Source organism: Astyanax mexicanus, chromosome 1 (assembly GCF_023375975.1).
Source record: "Astyanax mexicanus isolate ESR-SI-001 chromosome 1, AstMex3_surface, whole genome shotgun sequence".
Classification (NCBI taxonomy): domain Eukaryota; kingdom Metazoa; phylum Chordata; class Actinopteri; order Characiformes; family Acestrorhamphidae; genus Astyanax; species Astyanax mexicanus.
In genome coordinates this window covers 74,238,464-74,249,991 of record NC_064408.1, presented here as the reverse complement: position 1 = coordinate 74,249,991, position 11,528 = coordinate 74,238,464, and the positions used below count along the sequence as shown (strand labels likewise).

Here is an 11,528-nt window from a genome sequence, read left to right as displayed (position 1 = left end):
TTATTTTTATAGCAACAACAATTTTTGCTTGGATGGATTACGTTATGTCCTGTCATTAAGCACATGATCGTTGCTCTAATCTGAACTTAATATTCTATAATTGTTTTAGCTTGTTGGGCTCGTGCACGTTTTAGCTTTTAGCACTCTAGCTTGGCTGTTATTGTGCTTTGTTGTACAACGAAATCATTTATAGAAGTTCCCTAAAATGACTACAAAGATTGTAACACTTGAGGCTGGCTGGTTTGTGTGGAATCCAGTAAATTACAGTTTTTCCACATTGTTTACACACAAAATGTAGAACTATGCACACAAATCCAAAAACATGAAGCTCATGTGTCAACATCGTGACTCCAAACTGCTAAATGCTAAACACAATTTCACATGTTCTCCCTCAAATATCATTCTAAATCACAGCTTTGCAAATCGCTAAACACAAACTGCATCATTTAGAACACCTTAGTCACCTGAGAATCACTGACCTCCAAATACAAAACCCTAATTACCAAGTAGTCTCACACAAGTTGCAGCTATATAAACTTAATTAGAAGAACGTTTCAATCATTTGTCAGAATATAAAAGACGCCTCACGTGACTGACACAGCTCTTCTATGTTGTCATCTGGGATAATGTAAGTTTCCACTGGGCAGCTCTGGTCAATGATTGGTTCTCTAAATCCACAGTTTGTTGTGCTGCATCTCCCACCATATTCCCCATTTCTCAATCCAATAGAGGAATTCTTTTCTGCATGGAGGTGGAAAGTGTACAAACGCAGACCCCACGAGCGTGTGGCTCTACTTCATGTAATGCGGGAGGCATGTGATGACATCCACGCAGATGATTGTCAAAGATGGATTTGCCATGCGAGGCGTTTTTCCCCCACTGTTTGGCGAGGGAGAATATTGCAGCTGATGTAGATGACGTCTTCTTGCCTGATCGAGATCAGAGGTCTGATGAACAGTGATCTGTTTCTTTGCATTTTGCAATAAATACATTTTTGTTTCCTCTTTGTATGTGAACTGATTTTCCTCATCATGTTTCTCATTGTACTTACATAAGTGAAAATTACAGTATTTGAATTTGTACAGTGGCCTCATGAAGTCAAAAACATAACTAAATACTTCTGATAATAGTGCTTTGATTTGATCTGGTCAGTGTTTATTTGATGCTCTGTAAGAGATAAGCATAAAATAGCTGTGTGTGTTGTTTTGGTGGAAGGAATCAGTTTTGCTGGAGATTTGTAGAGTTTCAACAAAGGAGTTAATCATTTTCAGTTTGTGTTTAGAGTTTTGAGAAACTGAGCCAAGTTTTTAGAAATGCGTTTAAACATTTGTGAAAAACTGTAATGGCACTTATGTAGTATTAATAACATTGTAAGCTACAATATGTGTTAAGGTGATGAGCCTGTACTAAATGTTTTTGTTGGAGATTATAGCTTCATATTTCATAGGTAAACAATAATGGTTTATATGCTTCACAGAGTTGACTAGAGAGATTAGACTGCCTTTTTGAGATACATTTTAAATCACTGGTTAACCATTTTTGCTTGTGTGGTGCAGTTCAGGGTTTAATTACATAGTAATAGAACCAATAATAACGATCACAGAGCATTAGCAGCTAATCAAGATTTTCAATGCTGTGTGTGGTTTAATTGAGGAATACCTTGCTATAAATTAAATTAATTTATTGCAAAGATATGGAAAATAAAAACTCAGCTGGGTCTTTTGACCCATGTTGTGCATCTAATCGTTAATGTACGGTAACATCACTGAGAAATTAGTTAGTGTGTGATATTCAGCATCTCTTGAGAGGGAAATCAGTTGGATCTCGCTGTATTACATATATTTTTACTAGATACATAGGCTTTACAACTGCTTAAGGCACCAGGGGCACCCAAGAAGATTAAAGCACCTCTGTGAACTGCGTTAATAAATAAAGGCCAATTTCAATCCGAGTGTATTTTTCTGAGCCAGTGTGATGGTTATTGACCTGTTGGTGGGTTCATGTCTGACAGCTGATGAGATTATGCAGTAATAGCCTTATGAAACCATATTATTAAGAGATAAACACATGATCCTTGAACGACACTGTCTCTGACAAAAGTACAAAAGAATTCTTTCTCTGCCTCTGTCCATATATCTTTCTGTTGACATTATATATGCCAAACTAACCAGACACTCCTTCTAAATAATGAATTGAGCTACCTCAAGATGCACACACAGCTTGTATAATCTCTATAGAAAAGTATTGTCAATAGAATGGCACACTATGGTCACTGTTCACTAGCCTAATACAAAACGTGGTTTAGAGGTGTATAAAGTCCTCCAGCGTTGGACTGTGGATCAGTGCATTCTCTGGAATATCATAGACAAGCTGTGGCTAAATAGAGCAGTTCAGACCCAACACTTTCACAGAACTGGAAAGCCTTTGTAAAAATAAGAATGGGCAAAAAATGCTCCAAACAGCACCTGAAACACTTTTTAATTATTTACACTATTTTATTCCTATAAAAAAAGTTATCTCAATTAAAATAAATAGTGTATGTTTAATACATGCCATTTTAGAAATGACGTTATCTTTTGTGAGACATTTTAACCAAGGTGCACAAACTTTGCCACTGTACCATTGAAAGTTTTAGTTGCTGAACAAAGCATTTGTAATCTGGGATTTCTGCCAAAGGGGGTGCTGACACTTTTTACAGAATACATTGTTGATATTTATTAATTTGCTTATTTTTGTTATAATAGTGTATTTGTAGCATTAATTAAGCTGTTGGTTTAGCTGTTGAACCAAGACAATTAACCATAGCTATGGATAGTTTATTTGAAATGAATATGAATTTAATTGAACATTAAATTTACTGGATAAAGAGTAAGAGAATTTCATATACAGCGCAGTGAAACGGTGTTTGCCACCATACAGATTACATATAACCAACGTAAATATAAAAAGTTTTTAAATGAAAATTTCATTTATTAAGAAAAAATATATATTTTCAAACCAACCTGAGCTTATGTGAAAAAGTATTTGCCCCGTAAACTCAACAACTTGGTTGTGCCACTTTTGGCGGCAACAACTGCAATCAAGCTTACAGATAACTGGCAAGACTGGCAGTCTTTCACATCTCTGTGGAGGAATATTTGCCCACCCTGTGCAGAATTGTTTTAATTCAGCCACATTGGTGGGATTTTGAGCATGAACCGCCTGCTTAAGGTCACAACACAGAATTTTGACTTGGCTTCTTCAAATTATTATTACTCCTAATTATTATTTTTTTTATCCATTCAGAGTTGGACTTGTTTGTGTGCTTTGGATCATTGTCCTGCTGCAGAACCCAAGTATGCCTGAATTTAAAGTCATGAACTGATAGCCGACATTCTTTTTCAGGATTTTCTGTAAGAGAGCAGAAGTCATGGTTCCATCAATTGCAGAAAGTTGTCCAGGTCCTAAAGCAGAAAAACTGCCCCAGACCATCACACTACCATTGAGTTGGATTGGATTGCTTTTTTTCCCTGAAAAATAAAATAAATTAAATAATTTAAAAACTATTTATAGTATTTAGTCAGGTTATATTTGTCTGATATTAATGTTTGTTTGAAAAATGAATCTATCTATCTATCTATCTATCTATCTATCTATCTATCTATCTATCTATCTATCTATCTATCTATCTATCTATCTATCTATCTATCACACACACACCTCAGTGAACTGGAGTCAGAGCTAAACTCTGGGCTTTGATAACAGGATAACCCTAAGTGGGCCTTGGTTCTGGTTGCTAAGTAACGGCAGGCTTACGGCAGCGCTGAGGGAGATAGCGAGCTGCGTTTGGGTGTGTTTGAGTGAGGATCAGAGGTAGAGATGGGAAGGTGCTGAGGAGAAGCAGGATTGAGTGAAGAAGGCCTGAAGGAATGCACTGTGCCGTGGAGAGCGCTGGTCTCCATCATCTGCTGCAGGGAGCCGCTCGGTGTTTGGTGCTAACACTGTTGCTGGAGCTGGATTTCTGCCACACTGCTAAGTTCCCTGCAGGCACGAGCTGTTTTTCCCATTCTCTGCTGTCCTTGTGTGACCTGCGAGTCCGTGCCAAACTCTTAGCAGGGTTTATTGGAGGTAACAGGGTTAGGAGTCAACAGCGCTTTTAGCTACAAAATTTACTCAGCAGGAAAATGATGGCGGGATAAAAATAAATAAAAGACCCCCTTCTCCCTCAAACAGCACCAGTGCTGGTGTTAAATTGTGGAAAAGTAAAAGAGAATCTGAGAGCGACTGAAGTGTGAATGCTGCATTAGAAAGCAGGGTCTGTTGAGGACACCGAAGACGGTGGGGGACGAAGGCACCCCTACAGACAGAAATGCGTAAACGATTTGATTTTAGTTTTAGTTTATATAAAGTATATGTATGTGTATATGTGTAAAATCATTACTCCCAATTTTGTGGTTCTGGAAAAAATATTAAATGAGTCAGTTTCTGCAAACCTTTGCACACAGAATGGTAAGACATAACAGTTACTGCATATTAAGTTCTAAATTTTAATCTTTAAAAATGCTTCTATGCATAGATTATTTAGTAAAGGCAGTGGATCTATTAGTATTAGAATATTAGAATCATAGTTCTCAAATAAATTTGAAATGCCTAATAGTTGACTTGTTGAAGGATTCTTTGGATATAGAACCCTTTGGGGCAGTTTTCCATACATGGTTTAAGCCTGGTCTTATGCTAGATAGCACTGCAAAATGAGATTTTCCTTGAAATGAAAAGAAAGTCAACAACTAGGCTTTGAATGGGCTTTCCCTAGGCTGGGAATCCGACCTTATTATTGTTTAGAGTGTAGAGAAATACAATGCAAGGCTTTAAACCCTCATTTTTACATTGTGGACATGCTGAACATTGATTACACTGAAGCTATAAGTATTTTTACAAAGTTCCTACTGTATAATTTAAATAGGAATACATGTGCTGTTGTGGTAGTCAGGTCTGATAGTGTTGATGAGCAGGGGATCTCTTTCTTTATGACTGCTGAAAAAACAATGCTTAACATTAGCATTCCAGCTGCATTTAGTTCATCACAAACCTTCCAGACCTGATCAGGTGGCAACACCTCCCAATATTTAACATACAGTTTCTGAACTGATGATCTTAGGATTTGCAGTTGTTCAGTAATGTCTCTAATAAATAATACAGATTTGTGTAATTCTCTGATCTGCTCTGAACTCCTCAGACTTCAATATTGTACTGTGTATGTCAGTCCACTGAGTGCTGTTAATCAACCCCTATTTACAGAACCAGTCATACATTTAGACAGACCTCAGTGATTCAATTGTAAAATGTTCTGCGTTGTAGATTAATACTTATATCACCAAACTATGAAGAAAAAACAGATGGATTTATTTAGTAAACAAAAAAGTGTTAAACAAACCAGAACAGTTTTAGGTTCTTTAAAGTAGCACCTCTTGCTTAGATGACAGCTTTGCACAGCTTGGCTAGATTTTCATAGTCAGTTGGACACTGAAAAAAATAATGCGTAAAATTTACTTAATACTTAAGACTTAAATGTAACATAGAGTAAATAAGTGGACTGAACTTCAGTCAATTCCTTCTTTTAGTAAAATTTACTTAATTTCTGCATACAATATTGCCTAACTACAATTACTTAATTTATACAATATTATTATATATAATTTTAGTTAAAACACACATTCAAGTCTTTACATAATCTCAGATTAATTTGTAAACAGACCAAGTCTCACTGTCTCAACACATGGATGGCATGTAATACGTTATTTTTAGTATACTAAAAATAGTGTACTTTAGTATACTAAAAAGAATGTATTACATGCCATCCATGTGTTGAGACAGTGTAATATGTGTGTTTTAACTAAGCATATTTATATTTCAGGAATTAAAATATATTATGTATCATAAACTATTTGAGAAATATAAATTAAGTTATTGTTATTAGGTAAAATTGTATGCAGAAATTAAGTAAAGATTACTAAAAGAAAGAATTAATTCCGTAAAAATAAATGAAGTAAAGTTTACTAAAAGAAAGGATTGACTAAAGTTCATTTCACTTATTTACTCTACGTAACATTTAAGTCTTGAAACCGAGTTGAAATTACTTAAATTTACATGAAATTAAATTTACTTAAAAGAAGCAAATGCAGAAAGTTGCATTTAAGTTTTTTAAGTAAATTTTCCGCATCATTTTTTTCAGTGTAGAAGTAAAGTCACCTCTGCTGCACAGGATAAGTTAATCAGAGTTACCAGCTTTAGAAACCTCAAGTTAACAGCACCTCAAATAAGAGCACTTAAATGCTTCACAGAGTATTTTGGTTTGTTTAACAGTTAATACACAATTTCTATATGTGCTCCTTCATAGTCTGGATGACTTCAGTATTAATTTACAATGTAGGAAAAAATAAATAAAAATATAGAATGACAAGTTTTAACTGGTATTGTATGTGTGCACAAAGAAGTTGCCAGCTGCTGTCAGTTTACTGTCAGTATCCCTAAACTATAATCTTTGTATTATGACTAATTTAAAAATAGACTTTTTAGTTTTAAGGTCATGTGCAGTTACCCCTGTCCCAGCACATCCATATACTGTAGATATTTTGACAATTAGGCTTCTGTTTAACTTAGAAAACAGCACAAAACCTCTAGTATGCATCCAGATTTCAGACATGAAATTTGATGTCACTGAAAACTTTAGCCATTTAAATAAGAATGTAATTCTGAGTAGAATTAATGAAATTACATGATTTCATTGGTTTGAAATGCCATAGGTAGGATTTGCAAGTAAAATGTGTTTAATGTATCTTTTCACCAGTAATTTATTGTATATTATATAAAAATCATATATGTATAGGATATATATGATATAACTTATAATAAGTTGTGTACATTTCTGGTTAGTTGTGCTTTTGACCGATAATACTTTTCCAATACAGATGCAGAGTCAGCAAAGAACTTAAGACTTTATTATAATTTGGAGTCTAACAAGACTTTTGGAAAGTTGGTAATTAATTGCCCATGAAGCCCTTGGTTCCAGAAAGGCCATACACTGTAAAGAATCCTGTAAATTTACAGTAATAGAATCAGTTTTGAATAAAGTAAATTGTCCTGCATTCATGCTATATAAAAAGATTTCTTTTTTGTGAATAAGCCCATTCCCCTCATTTATCACTGCTCTCTGAAATAGTTGCTAGTTAGTAAGCTGCGAATTTGAACTGCTGTGGTAAATTAGCATAATTAGATTTATTATAATATTACTTTATATTTTAGATGACACATTTGAATTTTAACAGGTTTCATCATTATTATAGGTCTAAGGTAGCTAAACTAGCTAACTGGCATAGCTACATATACCAGTAGGTATTAAGAGAATTTAGCGAGCTTGTTAGCTGGTTTTCAAGCTAATTTCAACAGTTAAACTAGTTGGTAAAGTTCAGGCATGCTGTGAACTAGCTATTATCTGCCTTATTAAAGTCACACATAAGTTTTGTGGGTGCCCACCAAGCAGTTAGCTAGTTAGCTTGCTAGCTGGCTAACCATCTAATTTCATCTAATTTCATCTGTTTTTACAAAGTATTTATCAGTAAACTTACATTTATTTTTAAGGATTTTAAACCAGATAAATTGTAAAATATCTGAAAATATCCCGTGGAGAGGTCATTTCCACTTTCTGAAATTTGCATTTAATACAAAAAACACAATAAATGTCAATAAATGTGAAATAAATAAATGTATTTCCTATATTAAAATATCATAAATTTGGTTTTAAATACAAAGTCAAATGTATTTTATACCTGTAATTAGATTAAGCCATATTAAGTACCTGAAATTATCTGAAGTGTTATTTAGGTCCACAGCAACTGGTGTGATTTGGATCATTGTCCTGCTGTAGAACCCAAGGTTGTGTTAGCTTGAGGTCACGAACATCTGTCAGGAGGTCATTCTCCTTCAGGGCTTTTTAGTAGTGGAATTAATGGTTCCATTTATCACAGCAAGTCTTCTTGGTCCTGAAGCAGCAATCACAATTTTTCTGAAATGCTGTAATACTTTTATGCCAGATGAGACCTGCAGTTCTTTGGATTTTGTTGTGAGGTCTTCTGCGGCCTCGTGGATGAGCCATTGTTGCACTCTTGGGGTAATTTTACTTTGCCCGCCAATCCTGGGAAGGTTCACCACTGTTCCATGTTTTCGTTATTTGTGGATAATGGCTCTCACTGTAGTTCACTGTAGTTCTAAAATTACTTTCTTTCTAAATGGTTCCTGTTTTTGTTTTTTGATATTGGCATGAAGTTTAGCCTTTGAGTATCTTTTGGTCCACTTCACTTTGTCAGGCAGGTCCTATTTAAGTGATTTCTTGATTGAGAACAGGTGTAGCAGTTGAGAAATTGAACTCAGGTGTGATAAAGTATTTGCCCCCAATTAAACCAGAAGAGTGTTTTTTTTTTTCACACAGGGCCATGTAGGTTTGAAAAACTTCATTTAATAACTGCATCTTGTGTTAACTTGTGTTTTTGTACTTATATGTATTATTTATTAATGTATTGATTAATTTATTTATTTACTTACTGACTTATTTACTGCACGTCACTGTTTTTTAGTTGAGAAAACATTGTGGAAGATGTGGAGGAATGTGGATGTTTAGATTTGCTTGTCATAAATGCAAATCCAGTTTAAAGTCAAAGCAGGCTAGTTTGTTCTTGACTGACTGATAATCTAATCTACACCTAATCAGCATGTGAAGCTGTAACCTACTGACTTCCATTTTCCACGAATCTACAGAGAATGGAGAGTTCGGTGGAAGTGCAGCACTGTGCTACTCAGAGCTCGTTGCATCACCAGTTCTCTTAAGAGTAGTTTTCAAGAGTTTACAAAAGTCAGTGAGAGAGAGAGAGAGAGAGAGAGAGAGAGAGTGTTTGAGGACACACGAGGAGAGAGCGTGAGATGAGCCTGTGATTCGGCGCGTGTGAGCGCCCCCTGGCGGTGAGGTCGGGCGTTTGAATAGGTCTTAAGGAGGGATGAAAGTGGGTGAAAATGGTGACAGGTCTGAAACGAAGCGCGTGTTTAACCCGGCTCTGCGCGCGAGCGCACTCTGCTATCATGTTTTTCTGAACGACCACACACGCACACACACATACACGCACTGTGTATATTATTACTCAGTCGCGCACGTTTAGCGCGAGAACAGATCAGCGCGCGGCGCGGCACAGCACAGGCAGCGTTACAGCGGCAGCGGGATAGTGGGATGTGTGTGACATGAACGCGCCGGTGGAGGAACCGGTGAGCAGCTGCTGTTCTCGCGCGCTGTCTCTCTCTCTCTGTCACTGTGTATATATGATCTTTAAGCGCTGATACATCACTGACTGACCCCATCTCTCTCTCTCCCTCTCTTTTTTCTCTGTATCTCTCTCTCTCTCTCTCTCTCTCTCTCTCTCTCTCCCTGTAACAGGAGGTAATCCCCTCCATGTGAGGAGGCGGCCCGGCTGCGGAGGCGTGTTGTTTTTCCTCTCTCTCTGTCTCTCTCTCTCTCTCTCCCCCCCCCCCCCCACCCTCCATCACCTCTCACCCCCCCCCCCCTCCCCCCTTCCTCCTCCTCATTCAAATCCTTTACTAGTGCTATATAAAGCGGGACTCCGGGCAGGAGCTGGAGGAGAACTGTGTAGAAAGCTGATCAGAGCTTTGTGTGATGGAGAGATCAGCTGGAGGAGGAGGAGCAGAGCGGCGGTAGAGGTACGCTAGGAGATGCCGGACGTGCAGGAGCTGGCGCGCGCGCACGCGACCAAGGCGCTCCGGAGCGCGGCGGTGTGCGTGCTGCTGCTGCCGCGCTTCCTGCTCGCCGCGCTGCTCCTCTGGCTTCTAGACTTTCTGTGCATTCGGCGAAAGGTGCTCGCGCGGATGCGGGAACACGAGAGCGCGGACGGGGCGGACGGCGCTGACGAGCCGGCGGTGCGCGTGTCCGACTCGAACAGGATGTTCACGCTGGCCTCGCTGCGCGCGGTGTGGCACGGCCACAAGCTGGACTTCTTCAAGACGGCGCGCGTCGGTGCCGCGGCTCCTAACAGCGAGGTGGTGCCGCTCGCCGAGCACAAGAGGGCGCGCATCCTGGACTACGCGCGCGGCCGCCGGCCGCTCATCCTCAACTTCGGCAGCTGCTCGTGACCGCCGTTCATGCGGCGCCTGGCGGCCTTCCGCCGCCTCGCCGACCAGTACGCGGACATCGCCGACTCGCTGCTCGTCTACATCGAGGAGGCGCACCCGTCGGACGGCTGGGCGAGCTCGGACGCGCCCTACCAGATCCCGCGCCACCGCTGCCTAGAGGACCGGCTGCGCGCGGCACAGCTGATGAACGCCACGGTGCCCGGCAGCCTGGTGGTGGTGGACACGATGGAGAACGCGGCGAACGCTGCGTACGGCGCCTACTTCGAGCGCCTCTACATCGTCAAAGACGAGGTGGTGGTCTACCAGGGCGGCAGGGGTCCCGAGGGCTACCGGATATGCGAGCTGAGGAGCTGGCTCGAGAGGTACCGCAGCGAGCTGGACGGCTCCCGAGCCGTGGTCGTGCACGTGTAGGAGAGAAAAAAGAGCGAGAGAGAAAAAGAGAGCGAGAGAGAGAAAGAGAAATAAAAACATTGAGGACATTGAGAAGTATGTGTACACGGGTGGTGGAAGGGTGGTGGTGGGTGATGGTGTTTCTGTTGTTGATTGATGTTGTTCTTATTGTTGTTGTTGCTGTTGTTGTTCTTGTCATCAGTGATGCAAAAGCAACGCGTGATAGCCCTCATCGTCATCATCATCATCATCATCATCATCATCTTCATGCTCATCCTCATCCTCAGAGACTGGCGTTTTATCAGAGTTCAGATAAAACTAATTGTATGTTTGTTCATGTTGATCATATTTGTGAATGAGCGGTTTATTTTTGTATGGTCTCTGTACTGCGTGACTGTGTGTGTTTGTTAATATGCATGACTGTATGTGTGTGAATGAGGGGACTATGTGTGAATTTGTGTGCTAAGGTTGTGTGTGTATGTGTGTGTGTGTGTGAGAGAGAGAGAGAGAGAGAGAGAGAGAGAGAGAGAGAGAGAGAGAGAGAGATAAAGTGTGTATGTGACCGTTAGGCTGTTTCACTGTACTCTGGTGTTGTAATGAAGTTCGGTTTTTAAAAGGTTTTAAGCCAGAAAACCGCTACTGATGTATCTTGACACTGGAGTACTTGCTGACAGAACAATGGTCTTGATACTAAATTGCCAAACATTGTTTCGTAAATTGTGTATATTTTATTGAGCAAATATTTTTTAAATAAATAATAGAAGACCCACTGAAGATTTTTTTTATTATTACTACTACAACTACTATTTACTCTGTGTATAAATGTTCATATATATGTGAGTGCATCATAGGAAGGCCCCTATTCCCCTCCTGTGGCTGATTATTATGGTACATGTAGGAAATAGGGGCCTCTTTAAGAGTCTACTTATTAAACTTTAGCATACATCAATTAAATATTTAATGCAACAGTT

At 39.2% G+C, this 11,528-nt stretch overlaps 1 protein-coding gene across 1 annotated transcript; it reads left to right on the top strand.

Moving 5' to 3' along the window:
• Positions 1–9,640: 9,640 nt before the first annotated feature.
• Positions 9,641–11,326, top strand: dio3b (iodothyronine deiodinase 3b). Its single transcript, XM_015607896.3, has one exon. It carries the CDS (start codon positions 9,751–9,753, stop codon positions 10,576–10,578), a length of 828 nt encoding a protein of 275 aa, XP_015463382.1. The 5' UTR covers positions 9,641–9,750; the 3' UTR covers positions 10,579–11,326.
• Positions 11,327–11,528: the final 202 nt, after the last annotated feature.